Raw genomic sequence first — 20366 nt, forward strand, 5'->3', positions numbered from 1 at the left:
CGTGGTGGGGCCTAGGGCCTTTTCCTACAGACCATGATGACTGGAAGGAATTGGGATGGAGGGACGCAGGGGTGTTTGGGAAGTGGAGAAGTGTTGGTTCCTTTTGGTCAGGTCCGAAGAGAAAATGTAGTCCTTGTCTCTGTCACATCTGGCACTAGGGACAATGACTTTATTGTGCAGTTGGGCCGATGACTTCCAGAAGAGGGTGGGACAGCCCAGAAAGCACATTAGTTGGGAGCCAGGGCCCCAGCCTGTTTCTGTCCTAGGCTAGCTCTGCCCTCTCTCGTATGGATCCACGGGTCCCCTGCACACATTCACAAGGATCACCAGGGGTGCCGGATTCTCATTTCTTAGACCCTAGCCAGGTCTTGGCTTCACAATCCAAATTAAGCACACAGGCCCTTCTTTGTGGCCTGGTCACCGGCCGTCACACATCCCTTTTCGGGGGGAGTTTCTGGTCTGACCTTGGCCATTTGGTTCATTTTGGAGTTGAGTCATATCTTTTTTGGGTGTTGCATCTTTTAGCCTGCAACTCAGCCTTGGGAAGAGTGGAGGTGACTGAATTTTAGTTGAGGGACAGAAATTTTCTCACCTCCCACAGTTCATGGCCCCAGAGATCCTCACTATTCCTGCAGACTGTGCCTGTCTTGGCCACATGATGGTTGTGATGCACAGAAGAGCCGACATCATATCCATCTGCAGCCTAAGGCCTCCGATGGCCAAAGATCACGATGAAGCCTGTATCTCTAGTCGCTGAAGGACAGGCAGACTTGTTTTTTTGCCTGTCTTTACTTATACTCCCGACCCCTATGCCGGTCTATACCTGGACCCCGTTCACTGACCTAGGAAGCGGGCCTGGGCAGAAGCCACAGGGAGTCACGAGACTAAATTTCTCCAGGATGTGGATGGGCCTGCCTCACGTTTGCATTCCTGGATCTAGCACAGATCTGGTACCCACCAGGCTCTTGATGTTTGGAGAATTAATGAGGGTTGTCAGAGATTAGAAACATCTTTGAGCCCCGATGAAACACTGAACCAGAGATTTCTAGGCTTCTGCTCAAGATCCACGGGAAGGTGGGACTTGAATGGTAGCTAGTTTGGGGCCTTTTCCACAGCTGGAGGAGACTAGTCCCTGATTTGCACTTGCCAGCTGATCTCTGGGCCGGCTGTGCCAGCCTCACCTGGAGTTCTTGTTGGAAATGGCTCCGGTGTCTATTTTTCACAAACAGCCCAGTGATAAATGGGGTTCGTGAACAAGAGTGCTGACCAGAGACTCCGAGAGCCTTTTGGAGAGGGACTGAGCTGCCTCCTGCCTGGGAAAATTAGGTTCCAGTCACTTCCTGGAGCATGTCAAACCCCACCTCCAGCAGGGCATACAGCCTGAGTCCTCTGCAGAGCAGGTGGCTCCACCCTCTCTGCTCAGCTCTACCTGTCACACCTGAGCCAGCAGTTTGTGTAGTCAGAGGAGCACAGATAGGGCTCCATGCTGGGGCCTGGGCTGCCCAGCCATGCTCTGCGCACTCTGGCCAAGGTGGCTGGCAGGCAAGATGTTGCCCCTCCTGGGGGCAGTGCTGCTTCGGAAGACCGAGAAGAGGGGCCCTCCTTGGAGGCACTGTTGGGTAATGTACCTGGGAAGACCTGGGAAACCTGGACTGGGGCAGTGCTGGGAGCTGCTGCTGTGCCCTGTGGAGACAGGCCAGCCCCAGCCCTGGGTTTTGAGTTGGGGTGGGACCTGTTTATTCTAGATTACCTGGCAGAGCTTAAATTAGACCACCGTGGCTTTTGAAAATAGCTTCCTCTTAGCTTAAATGTGGCTGTAAGAAAAAAAAAAAGGAAAATAGCTCCCTCCAATTAGGAAATGGAGGGCTAGTTCACTTGACACTTGTCTCTGGTGGGTTGGCTTTTGCCAAGGAAGCTCGAGACTGTAGAGGGCCCCCTCCACCCCACCCCTCCCACCCCCGCCCTGGACTGACCAGGTTGTGAAGAGAGAGCTTCCCTCCCAGCAGGTGGCATGCTGATGTTATCTCTCCTGAGCTCAGCTGCAATCTCCTCGGTGACGCATCAGACCGGTACAGGCCGGGCTGGTGACTCTTGGCATCCACTCACCTGCTTGCTCACCTGCCTCCTAGGTGGTCTTTGAACCCGTGTCAGGGAGAAATTCAGGGAGAGGGTGTCACCATTTTCTCTTTTAATACTGATTTTAAATTTAATATTGATTTAAAATTGCTCCTCGAGCACATTAGTGCAGCAATCCCAGCCGCTCCCAAGCTCGAGTGGTGGTGCGGGGGTCTGTGGGGAGCTGCAGGTGTGTGGTGTGTGACAGCCACCATTAGTTGAGTGAGTCCATGCTGGATATAGATTTGAACCCAGCCCTGATGGGTTCCAGGATCCAGATGCGTCACCAAGGTGCTGAACTCCCAGTGCCTGGGCATTGCCAAGGTCTCCCTGCTCCGCGGCACAGAGACATCAGTGACCCTGTGCCAGGCTGCTCCATGATGGGCCGAGGGGAACAATGGGGTGAGCGACCAGGCTCACACCAGCAACTGAGTCCCCGGAGTTCTGTTGTTGCAGCGGGAAACCCACCCATACTATGACCTCCAGGTGAAGGTGCTGAGGGCCACAAACATCCGGGGCACAGACCTGCGTGAGTGACCCTGTCACCACCCTTCTCCCTGTCCTTTCCCTGTGGCCTCCTCAGAGCTTGGCTCAGGCCAGCAAAGAGTGTGTGTGTGTGTGTGTGTGTGTGTATGTGTGTGATTATAAGTGAGAGTGCATGTGTGTATACATGTGTGCGTATGTGTATACACGTGAGTATACTTGTGTGTATCCATGTGTGCACATGTAAGTGCAAGTATGTGTGTGTTCAAGCGTGAGTGCATGTGTATACATTGTGAGATGTATACGTGAGTATGTGGGAGCACAAATGTGTGTATACATGTGTGCAAGTGTGTGCATGTATGAGTGCAAATGTGCATGCAATGCAAGTGTGTCAGTGTGTGTATACACATGTACGAGTGAGTGCAAGTGTGAGTGTATATGTGAGTGCGAGGGTGTGAACGTGAGTGGGTGTGTGAATGAGTGTACGTGTGTGTGCATGTTGCATGTATATGTGTGCAAGAGTGTGAGGGCATGTATACATGAGTGCCTGTGTGTGTGAATGTGTGTATACATGTGTGTGAGTCCCAGTGTGAGAGAGTGTGTGTGTATACATGTGTGCCTGTGTGAGTGCAAGAACGTGTGTGGAGTAGGTGGAGGGACTGTGCTGACCACGGAGGTGACGGCAGGCAGGGCTGGAGGGGAGAGCTGTACCCACTTGACCTCTTCCCCGTGCCTGTGAGTCCCACCCTGGGTGAGAGCATGAGGCCTGCTGTGGCTCCAAGTCAGTGTGTGCTCTCAGGGAGCTTTCCATGCCAGTGCCCGCACTGGGAGGGGATTTGACTGCCTGAGTCAGGCGGTATGTGGAATGAATGGTCTGTGCTGCCAAGGGATCTTTCCAACTGGCTGCTGCAGGATTTCTGTTTAGGTGAATGGGAGGTGTGTGGAATCAAGATGGAACGAAAGACATCAAAGCTCTCCTTCCCCCTTCTCACCCCTCCATGCCACATGGGCAGCTTCCCTTCCCCACTTAGCTCCTTTCCCTTCTGCCCCAGCCTCCCCCAGCAAAACCCCTCCCCTGTCCTACCTGCAGTGTCCAAAGCTGACTGCTACGTGCAACTGTGGCTGCCCACGGCATCCCCCAGCCCTGCCCAGACTAGGATAGTGGCCAACTGCAGTGACCCCGAGTGGAATGAGACCTTCCATTACCAGATCCATGGCGCTGTGAAGGTGAGGGCCAGGGGCCAGGCTGCTGAAGGAGGGGACTCCTCAGGTGGCTGCCCTCCTGTCCTGCTGCAGGCTCTGACCTCCTGCCTGCTCTGTCCCCAGAATGTCCTGGAGTTCACCCTTTATGACAAGGACATCGTGGGCAGTGACCGGCTCTCCCAGCTCCTGTTTGACCTGAGGAGCCTCAAATGTGGTCAACCCCACAGACACACCTTCCCACTCGACCACGAGGTGAGCCCAGCTGAAGGAAGGGAGGCCCAGCACAGGCTACCGAAGAGGGGGCTCCAGCCAGCACAGGCCAAGCCTTCAAGACAGACCTTCCTCCATCCCACAGCCCCAACCCAATAAAGCTTTCACACATCCTCCTTGCGTAGAACCAAACCCCGAGCTCCTTCCGGGCAGTGTGTGGCCTGTCTCACAGCTGAATCCTCAGTGTCTAGAACAGCGCCTGACACATATTTTGGAATGAATGAGCCTTCCATGGAGATACCACTGCCCCTTCTGTGTCCATGACAAGCCACAATGTCAGTTTCCCCTTCTGGTCCCTGGAGCTGAGCAGGGCTGGCAGGCAAGAACAGCTGTGGGGGCTTTTGGAGCCTTTAAACAATTGGTGCTCCCTCCCCCTCCATGTAGGATTTACAAGAGCTGCAGGTGGAATTCGTTCTGGAGAAGAGGTGAGTTCTGGCAGATCCCACTCCCTCAGAGACTCCAAGATTTGAGTCGCGGCAGCTCCTAGGGGCCAGTCACCATGTCCTGTACTAGCCTTGCAGGCCTGGCCTGGAGGAGACAGCCTGGTCTTGACACCCACTGCATGTTGGATGACAGCCTCACCCCACCCCAAATGCTGCCATGCTCCCCAGACTGCCTGCTGCTTCAGTCACATTATGATTGTAGCAGCCATCACGATGGGGCCAGATGTCCCACATATTTCTCATCCTTTGCAGCCAGGTACCTGCGTCTGAAGTCATCACCAACGGGGTTCTGGTGGTGAGTGGGGAAGGCGAGCTTGGTGCTATCCCGGACTGGGGGACAGTGAGGAGCCCATGTAGGAGCCCATCAGGCCCACTTGCCTCTGAAGCCCTTCTCAGAGGGGAGACATACTCGGGAAGCACTTCCAGAGGGGAAGGACAAGAAGCTCCCCGGCACTTGGTGGACAGCCCAGAACCCCAGCCTCCCACCTCGCACGTGGCAGATTACTCACTGGGCATCCGGCTGCTTAGATCACCGGAGCAGCCACTCTCACGGCTCCTCACCTCCTCCCCCTTTCCCACAAGTGCCTACTTCCTCTGAGTCTGGGGAGAGGGGTTGGGTACGACCTTGGGATGCTGCAGAAGACTCCTACCCTTGAGGCCCAGGTCCTGGGAGGGCTGTTCCCCAGACCCTGGCCCAAGCCCTCCTCCCTCTCTCCATCCTGGCTACGGCCCATGGTGGTCTGGCTCCCACAGAGCTCTGCTTTCCTCAGGCTCACCCCTGTCTGAGAATCCAGGGCACACTCCAGCAAGATGGGACAGCCCCACGTCAAGAGTTCGGTGAGTGCTGCGCAGCGTTGGGTCTTGCCTTCTCTCCTGGAGTTGGGACTACTGATGTCAAGGAGGTGGGTCCAGGGCAGGAAGTTCTTAAAGTTTTCACTGCTCAAAGCCAAACCATGGGATGGATTGCCCCTGGAGGCAGTGAATGACCTGCCCCTGGAAGTGTTTGAGCAAAGAGGTTGTATCCACCCAACTATTGCTGTACAAGGAACACCCACATGATCTCAGTGGCAGACAAGCAGCATTTATTCGGCTCACACACCTGGTGGTCAGTGGTGGTGGGGGACAGTGCGGGGGGAGGGAGCCCTGCGCCAGATGTCCCTCCTCTGCCTCCTGTGACAAGCCCATTAGCCTAGGCATGTTCTCAAGGCATCTGCAGAGACCCAAGAGAGCAAGCCCAACTTAGCAAATGCTTGTTGAGCCTGGTCACATCCTGGCCACTGCTTAACATGTTATTGGCCAAAACAGGGTTACACTCAAAGCTGGAGGGCAGGGAACATAGTTGGCCTCTTTTTTTTTTTTTTTTTTTGAGATTCTCCTGCCTCAGCCTCCTGAGTAGCTGGGATTATAGGCACGCGATACCACATCCGGCTAATTTTTGTATTTTTAGTAGAGACGGGGTTTCACCATTTGGTCAGGCTAATCTCGAACTCCGCACCTCATGATCTGCCTGCCTCAGCCTCCCAAAGTGCTGGGATTACAGGCGTGAGCCACCGCGCCTGGCCTGTAGTTGGCCTCTTTAGTGGGAGGAGCTGAAGTCAGATGGCAGAGTGAAAATACCGGGGAAATGAAGAACTGGGGTTGTCAAACCCAGTGCCACAGAGGGCAGCCACCCAGGCCGGGGAGTTGGAATGTGAGATTGCAGTGGTGGCTGTGTGACAGCAAAGGCCCCTTCCAGTGCTGACAGTCTGAGCCTGCAGGATGAGTCCTGCCCGGGGAACACGGAGCACTCACACTGAAGCAGGCCCTGGGCTAAGCATCTTAATTCGTCTTATCTCATAATCCTCCTAACAACCCCGTAAAGCAGGCACAATCATTATCGTCTAATTCGTGAGACTAAGGCCCAAAGAAGACACTTGCTCACGGGCACACAGCCAGGAAGTAGTAGGTCTGCGACACGCCGGTTCTCTCAACCATGGATTAGACGGTTTCTTCTTATGAATAGCACGTCTCCATCTCAGTCCATAGGCCTTGGCATGAATAAGATATCACTTTCCTTATTTTCTTGAATTCCCTCCCATGCTTGGGTCATGTCGAGTCTCCTGGCCTCATTTAGTGCAAGGAGGGCTGTAAGGCGGGGACCCCTCCAGGCCTCTGACCCCTCAGTGTCCGCTGTCCTTGAATCCTTTGGGGCTTTGTCACTCCCATGTTGTGTTAGGGGCTGGGACTCCTGGGAGGCTGTCTATGGCCCCCTCTGCCTGGATGTCCTGTGCAGCCATTTCTCTCTGGGGTCTGGCCGCCTCCCCAGGAAGCTGCTGAGAAGCCGGGCAGGGAGCTCCGGAACCCACCAGCCCACCCCCTCGTGCCTCCCAGCCTGGGTGTCATCTTCCAGCCTGGGCCGGCCTCCGCTGCTTCTCCAGGACGTGCATCTCTCTGTACCCACGCATCCCATTCTTCCTCTTCCCACCTCTGCAAACCTTCTTCCTCTCCCAATGTCTGACACTTTTGGAAACAAAGGCCAGAACAACTTGCAGCCCGTTGGTTTTCTCTTGGACCACAAACCTCCCCCAGCCCAATGAGCAAAGAGCCTGAAGTGGGGCAAGAGAAGAGGAAACCACTGCCTGAAAGCTGCTTATTCTTTTTTTTTTTTTGGCGGGGGAGGGGGGGGGACGGAGTTTCACTCTTATTACCCAGGCTGGAGTGCAATGGCGCGATCTTGGCTCACCGCAACCTCCGCCTCCTGGGTTCAGGCAATTCTCCTGCCTCAGCCTCCTGAGTAGCTGGGATTACAGGCACGCACCACCATGCCCAGCTAATTTTTTGTATTTTTAGTAGAGACGGGGTTTCACCGTGTTGACCAGGATGGTCTCGATCTCTTGACCTCATGATCCACCCGCCTCGGCCTCCCAAAGTGCTGGGATAACAGGCTTGAGCCACCACACCCGGCCTAGCTGCTTATTCTTATAATAAATATAGAATCATCTCAAAATTGTCAGCCCCACAGGCTATGGGCAGAGCCCTTCTTCCTCCCCACTCCCTGCCTTCCCCTCCAGGCCTTTGTGTGCTTCCCATCCTTCCCCAAGTCCCAACTCTGACCAGGGCAGGCTAGAGGACCCAAGAGTCCTTCTGGAGGCTTCCTCTATGAGCAGAGTGCTGGAGAGAGCAGGGCAATAGGTGTTGGCATTTCCTAGGGGAAGGGAAGGGAGGAGATGCTGCTGGGGTACTGCCAACATAAGCCGCACAGATACAGACCCACCCCTCACCTGTGCGCTCACCTGGGCTCTCTGCTCTCAGGCTCTAGGCAGCTTCAGCTGGCAGTGCCTGGGGCCTATGAGAAGCCACAGCTCTTGCCTCTGCAGCCTCCTGCAGAGCCAGGCCTCCCACCCACCTTCACCTTCCACGTGAACCCAGTGCTGAGCTCCAGGCTGCACGTGGAGCTGACAGAGCAGCTCGCAGCTGTGCAGGTGAGTGTGCCGCTGGCAAAGGGCAGGACCGTAGCTCCAAGGCCATATTGGAAGCACCTTCTCTTCCTCGCTGGGGAGCTCCTTGGGTGTTTTCTTCTCCACAGAGTGGCCCCAGCGCGGAGCTGGAGACTCAGACCAGCAAGCTGGGTGAGGGAGGCATCCTGCTCTCCTCTCTGCCCCTAGGCTGGGAGGAACAGCGTTCTGTGGCCCTGGGGGAGGTAAGGCTCTGTCTGGGTGCCAGAGGGACCCCTGCCTGCTCTTGTGACCACCAAAAGAGGTCTGGATGAGGGAGCCAAGACGGTGACTGGATGAGGCCAGCCCAGAGCTCAGTCACAATATCTACATCAGGCCAGAGATAGCAGGGCTGTGGGGGCTGCAGGTAGGGGAGCCATTTCCCTGGGAGATTCCTGCTCAGAGAGCTCAGGGGTGGGGCCCCTGTGTCTTTCAGGGTCAGGAAGTGGCTCTGAGTGTGAAGGTGGAAATGAGGTGAGTGGGACTCCAGGCAGAAGGCCTCTCAGGGCTGGGCTGGAAGTGCGGGGACATACCCCAGAGTGCTCAGCTCTCTTGCCCACAAAGCTCAGGCCGTGGGGTGGGGATGACACCTTTCCCTCCCCCTTGGAGCTGCTGCTGTGTGAAAGACCTGGGCTGGGCCCAAGGCTTTTGTCCACTGGACAGTCACCCAGAACCCCGCCCCTGGCCCACTTGTGCAGCTCGGCGGACCTGGACCTACGCCTTGGCTTTGACCTCTGTGATGGGGAGCAGGAGTTTCTGGACAGGAGGAAGCAGGTCGTGTCCAAGGCCCTGCAGCAGGTGCTGCGATTGAGTGAAGCGCCGGACAGTGGCCAGGTACAGAATGGAGGAGGAGCTGGTCCACAGAGTCACTAGGACCAAATTGAGCCTCTTCCACTGAGAGGACCATCATAGCTAAGAGGGGACGGGAAGCCCGGAGGAAGGTTGTGGGCAGAGGAGGTTCGCCTGTTCACCTGAGCTGATGCCATCCACAGAGCCAGGACCCCATATGGGATTAGGGCCAATCAGCCCTGCCAGGGCTAGATGTCTTGGTCTGTGTGGGCTGTGTGGGCTGCTGTAACCAAACCCCACCAGGTAGCTTAAATGACAAAATGACTTTTCGCTCCGTTTTGGAGGCTGGAAGTCCAAGATGCAGGTGCCATCATCAGGGTTGGTTTCTGCTGGGGCCCCTCTCCTCTTCCTGGTGGGGCCGTTCCTCTGTGCATGTGTGCAGAGCATGCCCCTTAGTGGCTCCTCCTCCTCTTCTAAAGACCCCAGTCCTGTAAGTTGAAGGCCCTACCCTGACTCGCTTCACCTTTTTTTTTTTTTTTTTTGAGATAGAGTCTGGCTCTGTTGCCCAGGCTGGAGTGCACTGGCATGATGTTGGCTCACTGCCCCCTCTACCTCCGGGGTTCAAGCGATTCTCCTGCCTCAGCCTCCTGTGTAGCTGGGATTACAGGCATGTGCCACCATGCCCAGCTAATTTTTGTATTTTTAGTAAAGATGGGGTTTCATCATGTTGGTTAGACTGGTCTCAAACTCCTTACCTTGTGATCAGCCTGCCTTGGCCTCCCAAAGTGCTGGGATTCAAGGAGTGAACCACCAAGCCTGGCCCACTTCACCTTTATTACCTCCTTGTAGGCCCTGTATGCAAATGCTGTCACATTGGAGGTTAGGACTTCAACACAGGAATTTGGAGGGGGACACAGTTGGTTCTGTAATGTGGTAAAAGGGATGTGGAGGTGGGGGGAGTGGTCCCTGGGATCCTCTGGGTATAGCGACAACCAGCCTGTGTCTGGGAGGCAGAAAGAAAGGAGTGCTGAGAGAGGGACTTAAAGGGGATCAGGAATAGGCTGCTGTCTTCCTCCTGGCTGCCTGTGTCCTCAGGAGACACTGTCACTGTGGCCCAGTGCTGATGAGCGGAGATCGTTCATTCGGTCAGTACATATGCCAGCTCCGTGCCAGGCGTCTGCTCTGCCTCATCCAGCACTCTGAAGCGACAGCTCCTTCAGTGAGCAGTGGCCAGCGAGCATTTTTTCAAGACAGGAGAAGAAAAGAGAACAGAAAAGGGCCAAAAATCCAGGGTCGAATGAGCCAAATCTTTGTGGAAAAGCTGAGCAGGCAAAAGCTTTGACTCTGACCCCCCAGACACCTCCGATCCTGAGGAGACCTTAAAACCTCTGGCAACTTTGGTGTCTGGGGGGCAGGTCCAGGCTGCTTGCTGGCCTTTGTCAGTTTAGCTCAGTGAAGCTCAATGGGGAGCAATTTAGTTCCTACCCTCTGGGGACATTTGTCCATGCCTAGAGATCTATTTCACTGTTGCTGCTGGGAGAGGAGAGGTGGAGGGAGGCTGCTGCCTTCTACCAGATAGAAGCAACCAGAAATGCTGCTAAACATCCTGCAACACACAGGACAGTCCCCACAGCAAAGAGCTACCTGGTCAAGAATATCAAGAGTGCCACAGTTGAGAGGAACCTGCTTTAGCTGTTTTTTGGGGAATCAAATGTAGCTTCCCAGCCTATACCTTCCAGGTAGAATGCTTAGGGGCTATCCCTGGAGCCATACTGCTTAGGTGTGAGAGCTCATCACTTAATAACTGTATGATCTTGGGCACATTACTTAACCTTTTCATGCCTCGGTTTCCTCATCTGGAAAATGGAGTTCTCAATGGGTTGCTGTTAGGATTCAATGAGATAATACATGTAAGGCTCTTAGAATAATGTCTGACATGTATAGGCAATAACATGTAACTGACAGTGGTAGCAGGAGTCATTATCATGGTTGTTATTGTACCCAGGTGCCTGTAGTGGCTGTGTTGGGTTCCGGGGGTGGAACCCGAGCCATGTCTTCTCTGTATGGCAGCCTGGCAGGGTTGCAGGAGCTCGGCCTCCTTGACACTGTGACCTACCTGAGTGGGGTCTCTGGATCCACCTGGTAAGCGAATGGGGGCAGGGCACAGGGTAAAGGAGACTTCCCCAAAGGGTGGGGGTGTGACCTGGTGATCGAAAGGAGTCCCTGAGGGGCTGGGGTCATGGGGGTAAGGAGGGGCAGGAAGAGGCTGAGTCCCAAGGGCCCCTCTGAGTGGGGTTGCTTGCAGGGCAGCAGGTGCAAGTGATGGCGGTGGGGGGCCACTCACAGACTCCGCACCCCTCCCTCCTGTGGCTGCGCTCCCCTGCCCCTGACTCAGGCACACCCCCCATCCCTAGGTGCATCTCCACACTCTACAGGGACCCAGTCTGGTCCCAGGTGGCCTTGCAGGGCCCCATTGAGCGTGCCCAGGTTCGTGTCTGCAGCAGTAAGATAGGAGCTTTGTCCACGGAGCAGCTACAGTACTACACTCAGGAACTTGGAGTCCGGGAGCGCAGTGGCCACAGTGTGTCCCTCATCGACCTCTGGGGCCTTCTCGTGGAGTATTTCCTGTACCAGGAGGTGAGAGAAGAGCCGGAAGGAAATACACAGGCTCCTCCCCTCTCCTTCCACCTGCCCCTTGCTTCTGCCTCACCCCTCGGCTAAGATCTGATTTGCAAAGCTGTTCCTGAGGTCTCAGCTCCCCTGGGACCAGGAGTGAAACTCCAGGGTGGGCTGGTACCACTTCACCTCACTAGCTCCTAACCCCTGCTGGGGGAGAGCCCAACCTGCAGTGCTGAACTCTGACTGCACATTAGAATCACTGGCATAGCTTTTCAAACACTCCCATGCCTAGGCCCCCCTTCCAGAGATACTGATTTTAGTTGGTCTCAGGATGTTTTGAAAGTAATTCCAGCCCACACCTGGAAGTGAGACCTAGCACCATGCCTACTCCTTTTTTGGCCAATCCGGCCATGACTCACTCAGCCTGGCTGCAGTTACAGTCTACAAGATTCAAAGCTGCTCCCCACTACTGCTGCTCTGAATGAAGAGACCACTTAAACAGGCTTTGTGTGAGCAACAAGGCTGTTTGTTCACCCAAGTGAAAGTGGGCTGAGCCTGAAAAGAGTCAGTGGAGGGCGGTGGGATAGGAGTTGGTTTTATGGGTTTGGGGTAGGCAGTGGAAAGTTATAACAGTTAAATTTCAGGGCAGTTTTTGCAAGCCGGGGGGTATTGCTGGGATGGCGGTTGCGGGGGTGGTCATAAGGTCCAGAGTGACAAGGTTGGGTTATCAGCTAAGGCGGGAACATTTGAGGCAGGAACAATGGCACAATGTTGCCAGGCCGGTTAATTAGGCTTCGCAGGAGCAGCCATTCTTCCTACGTCAGACTTTCTGGCTCCAGGAGGCAATCCAAAGGTGTACTTGTAGGTCACAGGGGTCATCATGGCTGGACTTGTGGTATGGCCTATGGTGCAGCCAGTTCAAAGAACCTTGCACCCATGTGTGGTGATCAGTTGTGGGTGGATATCACAAGTGATTTCTCATTTCTAAGTAAATAATCTACATTTTCCAGTAATTTATTTTTTAAAGAAATTGAACTGACTTTTCAAAGATTCCCTTAACAATGTCACCCTGTCTCCTGGTGTTCTGATGTACTGTTTTGAACAGTGAAGAAGGAGGGAGGGTGTTCCCATAGTCCCTGGTATCGTACAGACCCACAGTGGGCTCCCCTCAGCCACGGCTTGAAGCCCGTCCCTCAGAGAGCTGTCCTTACAGCACTGGCCTTGGCCACCCCGAAGTCTCTTGCTGGCATGCCACACCCTGCAGGGTACCAGCCCCAGGCCACGGGGATGGGAAATGGAATTCCCAAAAGGCTAAGCTGCCTCCCTTCTTTCCTGCCCAGGAGAACCCTGCCAAGCTGTCTGACCAACAAGAGGCGGTCCACCAGGGTCAGAACCCTTACCCCATTTACGCCGGTGTCAACGTCCGAACCAACATCAGTGGGGAAGACTTTGCAGGTGCCTGGGGGTGAACACAAAGGAAGGAGGTGGTGGGTGGGAGGGTGTGAGAAGCCAGGGCAGTCAGGGTACCCATAGGAGGTGGTTGCACACGGACACCTTGGAGCACATGGGGCTGCTGCTTCCTGTCACTGGTAGGGCTAAGATTCCTGCTTGGTTACAAGCACCATGGGGGCAGCCTCTGGTGACTTACCCTTCACTTGGGCCCCTAGAGTGGTGTGAGTTCACCCCCTATGAGGTCGGCTTCCCCAAGTATGGGGCGTATGTTCCCACCGAGCTCTTCGGCTCAGAGTTCTTCATGGGACGATTGCTGCAGCTCCAGCCCGAGCCCCGAATCTGCTACCTGCAAGGTAAGTTGAGGCTGGAGGGCTAGGGACAGGCAGGTGCCAGGGCCAGGTCCTGACATGGGGTGGGGCCCTGACTGTCTCCTTAGGTGTGTGGGGCAGTGCCTTTGCTGCCAGCCTGGATGAGATCTTCCTAAAGACTGCCGGCTCAGGCCTCGGCTTCCTGGAGTGGTACAGAGGCAGTGTGAATATCACAGGTGAGGGTAGCGACCCTGAACCACTCCCACACCACATTCCAGCAATAGGGCCTTGGCGGAGACATGAAGAATGAGGGAGGGGACAGAGAAGGACTTGGCTATCCTGCTGGACTCAGGGAGGTCCTGAGGAAATGACATCTAGCTTAGGGTCTCTAGATGCCCAGAGGTATGATCAAGCCACACCTGTGAGTTCTTTGTTCTGGGATCCAGTTGGGTCCATTCAGCGCAGGACTACTGGGTATTTGGTGGATACTCTGTCTACCGATCGTCAGTAGCTCCTCTTCAGCCTGGTCCTTAAATGGCCTGTGGGAGCTGCACTGTTCAGGGCATCCTTCCCGACTTTCTCCCGCAGATTGCTTTTGCTCTGTTCTTTAAGATCAGCTCAGATGTCATTTTGTCAGACATGTCTCTTCCACTCCACCCTCCAGGCTGCCTGAGAGTCTTACCACTGTGGTCCCCTAGGAACATGTACACATCCCTATTGTCATCCTTACCCTGGGGCATTGTCATAATTTATTGCCTCTTTATGTGCCTTTCCGCCACAAGTAGGCGGTGCACCTGGGAAGAGCAGGGCAGGCCCCATTCACCTTTGCAGCCCGCATGACTAGTGCAGTGCCAGGCATAGTAACTGCTCAGTCAGTGTTTAATGGACAAAGCCCTGATTGGAAGCTGTAGATGCAAACTTTATTTTTGAAAGGGTGGAAGATACATTATTATTTAATAAATACAATGTTATAGGCAGTTTGCAAAACATAGAGGATACAAAAGAAAAAGTCGTTTCAAAGTGGTTCGATGAGGGATTGGTCAGAGGCCTGGGAGGAAGACGGAGGAGGAGGATGTGGGGAGGGCTCAAATAAGGACCACCAGGCAAAGGAGGACGCCACTTCGCCCTCTGTTTCGCTGTCCCACCCTGTCTAGACGACTGCCAGAAGCTTCAGCTGCACGACCCCTCGAGGCTTCGAACTAGGCTTCTCACTCCCCAGGGGCCCTTCTCCCAGGCTGTGCTGGACATATTCACCTCCCGCCTCACTTCCGCCCAGAACTTTAACTTCACCCGGGGCCTTTGCTTGCACAAGGACTATGTGGCTGGCAGGGAGTTCGTGACCTGGAAAGGTGGGTGCTGCCCTGGGTGAGAGATGGGGGGCTCCCCCTCCTGCCTGTGCCTCTGGCTCACTGGGGCCAGTGATGGCTTTGGTCTGGGAGTTGAGGTGTGGTCTCCTGCTGCCTGTGGGCTGCTGCAGAGTGACTCATTACTGCTGGAATTGGGAAGGCAGGGCCTAGGGCTTCGGGTGGGAGACTCCATGACTGTCAGAGAGAACTCTACGGAGAGAAGCCGAATGTGAATGCGAATACAGAGGGGTTGCTCACAAGAGCAACTGCATTCATCCCCATGCGTACACATGCGTTCCTTGCAGACACACACCCGGATGCCTTCCCCAACCAGCTCACTCCCATGCAGGACTGTCTGTACCTGGTGGACGGAGGCTTTGCCATCAACTCCCCGTTCCCACTGGCTCTGCTGCCTCAGAGAGCGGTGGACCTCATCCTGTCCTTCGACTATTCCTTGGAAGCCCCTTTTGAGGTGAGCTGGGGAGGCAGGGGTGTGGGGAGCACCTGCAGTGAGTGAACAGAGGGTGAGGGAGGAGAGGAGGGGAAGAAGGCTCTAGTGAGGGGGGCTGGCTGGGTGTGCGGACAGCCTGGGTTCTATACGCCATGTGTGAGGGGGTGCCTTGTGAATGCTGTTGGTGTCACAGTTCTTCCAATGGGAGGAGGAGAGTTGTTGAGATTATGGTGGGAGTGGGAAGAGGAGGCCAAAGAGGGTCCCCAGGAATCTTCTAGCCTCATCTATAGAAGACCCCCAGTTCTAGACTCTGCCTGTTCATGACAGAACTCCCCGCTCCAGTTTGACCTGGGTCTGTGGCCCCTTTGTTACCATGGTAACAACAGAGCCATCAGCGTCCCCTCTGATGCTGGAGCCCTGCAGCAACTCCCTCAAACCCTGTGGGGTGGTGGGCAGAGGCCTCATTCCCTTGTGGGTTCTGGCGGTGCTGCTGGAGCAGCCCTTTTTTGGTCTTCTACTTGTCCTGGGTCCAGTGAGAGCCTGGGATTGATTGGGGGTTGGCAAAGCCTCTTCTGACGTGGACCTTCTGTAACTGTGGCGTGTCAATCTTGTGAAACTGACATCAGTCCCTAATAGGGAGCAGAGAGGGGTGACAGAAGGGAAGACCATGGTAGTTTTAGGAGGAATGATACTGAGGCAGTAGATGATTGTCGATCATTACTGACTGTTGTTAATCTTCACAATAAACCCACTGGATAGGGGAGTTTAAAATATTTTATTTTGCACATGAGAAACCAGCTCAGAAAGGAGCTGTCACCTGGCTGAAGTCACTCAGCTAGTCAGAAACAGAAAAGGGTGTGTGTGAGTCTGGGGCAGTAAGGGGTGGACAGGGTGGAGGAGAGTGGGGGTCAGAGGCTTGCTCCTGCCCAGGTCTTGAAGATGACGGAGAAGTACTGCCTGGACAGAGGAATCCCTTTCCCTACCATCGAGGTGGGCCCTGAGGACATGGAGGAGGCCCGTGAGTGCTACCTGTTTACCAAGGCCGAGGACCCCCGCTCGCCCATCGTGCTGCACTTCCCCCTTGTTAACAGCACCTTCCGCACACACCTGGCCCCAGGTAAGGGAAGCTCCAGGCCAGAGAATGACCCACAGAGCCCTGGGTGGGTGATGGGATACTGTTCTGAGCGTGGGTTCCCTGGAGAATGTCCCTAAGTATGCCTCCTGGTGGGCGAGCTGGCCCCTACATCCCTCTGCTGCCTGGGTCTCAGCGTTTACATGGGGCCAGCCTCTCCTGGTGGGTCTGAGAGCTGAGATGAGGCTCAAGCAGGGCCCTCATGGAGCCAGCCAGGTGTCCTGCACAAGGACAGCTGTACCAGCCAGTTCCATGGAGGGCTCCAGCCTGGCCTCTCCTCCGTCTCCCCCATCCACAGGTGTGGAGCGACAAACAGCTGAGGAGAAGGCCTTTGGGGACTTTATCATCAACAGGCCAGATACCCCCTATGGCATGATGAACTTCACCTATGAGCCCCAGGACTTTGATCGGCTGGTGGCCCTGAGCCGGTACAATGTTCTAAATAACATGGAGACCTTGAGGTGCGCCCTCCAACTGGCTCTGGACCGGCAGAAGGCTCGGGAGAGGGTTGGGGGCTGACCAAGGCAGGAGACGGAGGACTGTGACCCAGAGGAGACACCTGCTCAAGGCCAGGGTGTGTAGAGGGAGGAGCAATGGGAACTCTGTGCGGGGTCTGCTGCCCTTCTCTCTAGCACCTGCCTCAAGGGGCCCCAGGCCCTGGAAAGCTCTTGCAGAATTGCAGCTTGGACTTGCAGCAGTGGTCTCCTTGTGTGTTTCTTGGAGAAGATGGGGCAGTAGATCTCTCCGGGGGATCTTGGGGAATCAAGGACAGAAGACAGCAACACTCATTTCACAGCCGGGTATGGAGAGAATCAGGTACACCGCAGGGCCCACCCCAGGCACAGAAGGACCTCAGAGGGCCCAGGTCCTCAGAGCCACACAGAACAGGGGCTGAGGGTGCTGAGGTGCCAGCTGTCGTCCTTACACAGAGACGAATGCGCCCATACTTCCTGCAGAATGGCCCAAGCCCCAACCCCACCTCAAGCTCCTGGATGCCCTGCTCTCAAGAATCAAGAACAACGAGGGGCTGGGTGGGTGACTCCATTGTCCTAACCCTCCTCCTGCTTTCTGGCCTCCTCATGCCTCCTCCCAGATCACCCTTTGCTTCCCAGCATCCTAAAGCCTGTGGGGTGCTCCAGGTGGGAGATGTGCACATGTCCCCCTGCTAATCACCCATGCTTCAACCCTTGAGTGTGTGCCACAGTCTCTGGTCATGTGCGTGGTGGCCACGTTATGCAGATATAGTCTCACCATTCCCAGGAGCTAAATGTGTGTGTCCAGAAGGGGCATCTGTTCATCAGGGGAGAGTGGATGTGTATCTGTATATGGGGCAGGGGGTGTGCTAGTTCCAGGGGGGTGGGTTGGTGGCAAGGCATGGGCGGGGCACAGGGAGCCTCGCCTGGGCTCCTGCCTCTTTCCCAGATGTATCACTGGCCTGGGCAAGTCTTGTTTGTTGCTCTCCCTCTTTCCCATTCCCCCGACCTGCCAGGGACTCTCCAAATATCTAGAACCTCCCTTGTGGGCAGCACTAAGATCTGTGAAGAGGAGATCCCTTTCCTGCCAGGCCCTCTCCATCTGGCCGTGGCCTCTGCAGCATATGCCCCAGTGCTAAGCCACCTGGGACCCTGCAGCAGCACTTGAGAGATTTTTCCTTCTGCCCACTGTGCCACCTTCTCTGCACTCTCACACAAACATGCTGTCAGGGACCAGAGCCACAGTCCCCCTTCAGTCAGGGACAGCAGTGCTGGGAAGCCTCAACTGTCCTGAGTCTGGGAAGAAGATGCTAGTTCTGGCTTCTGGGTGGGGGAAGGGTGACCAGAGCCCAGCCGCTGTCTTGGCCTGGCCTGGCCTGGGACTCACAGGCATCCAGCTGGCATGAGCTGTGAGGACGGGGGGAGCAGTGCTTTGGGCTGGCATGGGGTGGGGGCATCTCAGTCCTCCCTGCCGCCTCCTCACTACGGCTGCCTGTCACAGGCCACGGCCCCTCCTCTGGGCTCAGCAGTGAGGGGTTTATCTGGGAGTTGATCTGGCTCCTGCTGCGGCCATCATCATCAACACTGCTGTGGGCACTGCCATCATCAATAACTTGTTAGTAGAACGTTCATAGGGTTCACAGCTTAGAACTGCACAGCCTTCATAACTTAGAATCTGCTGTGTTTCTTCAGTGCCTCATAGAGTTTCAGGCTGTCTCTGGCTCCTAGAAAGTCAATCTACTGATGATGAGGATTTTCATCTGTTTTGTTCATTGCTGTATCCTCAGTGCCCAAAGCAGCAGCTGATACATGGTAGCTGCTCAGTAAATATTTGATAAATGAATGGGAACTTACATTCTTTTTTTTTTTTTTTTTTTTTAAGATGGAGTCTTGCTCTGTCACCCAGGCTAGAGTGCAATGGCTCAATCACCTCCACCCCCTGGGTTCAAGCGATTCTCCTGCCTCAGCCTCCCAATTAACAGGGATTCCAGGCACACATCACCATGTCTGGCTAATTTTCTGTATTTTTAGTAGAGACGGGGTTTCACCATGTTTGCCAGGCTGGACTTGAACTCCTAACCTCTGATCTGCCCGCCTCGGCCTCCCAAAGTGCTGGAATTACAGGCATGAACCACCACACCCAGCAGGAACCTGCATTCTAACAGATGAATCATCACTCAGCAACCACAAAAAAGTGTGCAGTGCTTTCATGATTCTTAACCCTTTTGGACATTTTGAAAAGCTGATGTAAACCACAGATCCTCTTCCAAGAAAAAGGCACACACACATGACAAGTTGCTTACAACAAGGTCTCTGCTTCAGCTATGTGATCCCCAACCCCAGGAATGTAGAGGCCACTGTCTGTCCCCGCAGGGCAGCAAGGCTTGCAAAGGAGGCAAACGTGGGCTTGTGCAGAATGGTTGGGGACCTTCTCTCACACACAAGTGTAGGGCAATGGCATTTGTGCTCAGATCAGGCTTGGGAGGACACCGGGACAAGATGAGACGGCAGGGAGCCGGAGGCTGGGCTAGGCTGTGGCCCAGATATTGGCCAGAGGTGCAGGGAGGACCTCAGCTGGGGATGGGGAGGCACCATCAGGACTGAATCTGGGAGCCTCGCAGAATGAGGAGCCAGGGGAGGGAACAAAGATAACCCGGCCAGTTTGATGCCTACTCCTCAGTGAGGAGGGATCTGAGTCTTTAACTTATTCCCAACACTTGTCTAAGATGGCTAGAAATAAGCTTCAAGGTCCTCAAGGTGACAGAGTTGGAGGGATTTGTCCAGAAGAACAAGCTTGATTTCCCTTGAAGCTGGGGAGAAACACAGGAGCGGGGACATCGTTCATCAACTTGTCAGAGCTCCTCATGAAGCAAGGGAAGAAAAAGGGGGCCGCATGCCTGACATATACGGCTGCACGGGTTGTACACTGCACAACATCAGGTGAGGCTGTTTACATGAACCGAAGATGTGAATTTGTCTGTTGGGGTTGTGTGACCCAGCAGCCCTGGGACCACAGCTGCAACTGAGGATGAGGACAGAGGCTGGTTGTAGTATCAGGCCCGCTGGCTGCTTCAGTGCATCTCTGGGCATTCACAAGAATCTCCTGCAGAAAATAAAAACTGTAAAGCAAGTATCCTTCCATTCCTTGGATGATTCAGCACTGGGAGAGGGGCCTCAGATACTGGGAGGTGGCTGGTGGGCATGGGTAACCCCCACCTTCTCTGACCCCAGGCCATGCAGCTAAGATTGCTCAGTTGGTGGTGGTAATCAGCTGAGGGTTTAAATGAAATTTCCTTCATTTCAGATGGAACCATTCTTGCAGGGGAGAAAAGCAGGGCACTCTGCATAACCCTGCAGAAATCTTTTTCCCTAGCACCTCTGTTCTGTAAAAATCCACAGGGACACCCAACAAACATGGCAGGGAGTCCTGGAATTTTCTCCATGCAGGATACAGGAGTCTGTATGGGGCTGTCCTGGGAGCCAGGGAGGCTGTTTGCCACTAGAGATGAGGGCTGGGGACTGATGTTTTTCCTGTTAGGAAAGCTGAGGCACAGGAAATACTAAGCAGTGAAGGACTCACTATGTTAGAAAGCCAGTTACTTTAGAAAGATTTAGGTCTTGGTTCTGAAAAAAAAGTACAGATGCTTCTTGACTTACGATGGGGTTACATCCTAATAAACCCAACGGAAAGTCAAAAAATTTTAAGTCGAACCATCGTTGAGTTGGAGATCATCTGTATAAATATGTAATAAAGGCCATTTTTTAAAAGTCTAACTACCAGCTCTAGGCGGGAAGCTTTGGCAAAGTAA

General features: G+C 54.6%; 1 protein-coding gene across 1 annotated transcript; it reads left to right on the top strand.

Moving 5' to 3' along the window:
* Window positions 1-1442: 1442 nt before the first annotated feature.
* On the top strand, window positions 1443-16904 carry PLA2G4F (phospholipase A2 group IVF). The gene is made up of 20 exons (XM_003928967.4): window positions 1443-1619; window positions 2572-2644; window positions 3689-3825; window positions 3925-4053; window positions 4456-4496; window positions 4767-4809; window positions 5285-5351; window positions 7806-7975; window positions 8080-8193; window positions 8424-8461; window positions 8686-8821; window positions 10782-10918; window positions 11191-11413; window positions 12736-12850; window positions 13063-13200; window positions 13284-13391; window positions 14310-14504; window positions 14807-14973; window positions 15883-16069; window positions 16383-16904. Exons 1-20 carry the CDS (start codon window positions 1509-1511, stop codon window positions 16601-16603), a joined length of 2550 nt encoding a protein of 849 aa, XP_003929016.1. The 5' UTR covers window positions 1443-1508; the 3' UTR covers window positions 16604-16904.
* Window positions 16905-20366: the final 3462 nt, after the last annotated feature.

Source organism: Saimiri boliviensis, chromosome 2, assembly GCF_048565385.1.
Source record: "Saimiri boliviensis isolate mSaiBol1 chromosome 2, mSaiBol1.pri, whole genome shotgun sequence".
Lineage (NCBI taxonomy): Eukaryota > Metazoa > Chordata > Mammalia > Primates > Cebidae > Saimiri > Saimiri boliviensis.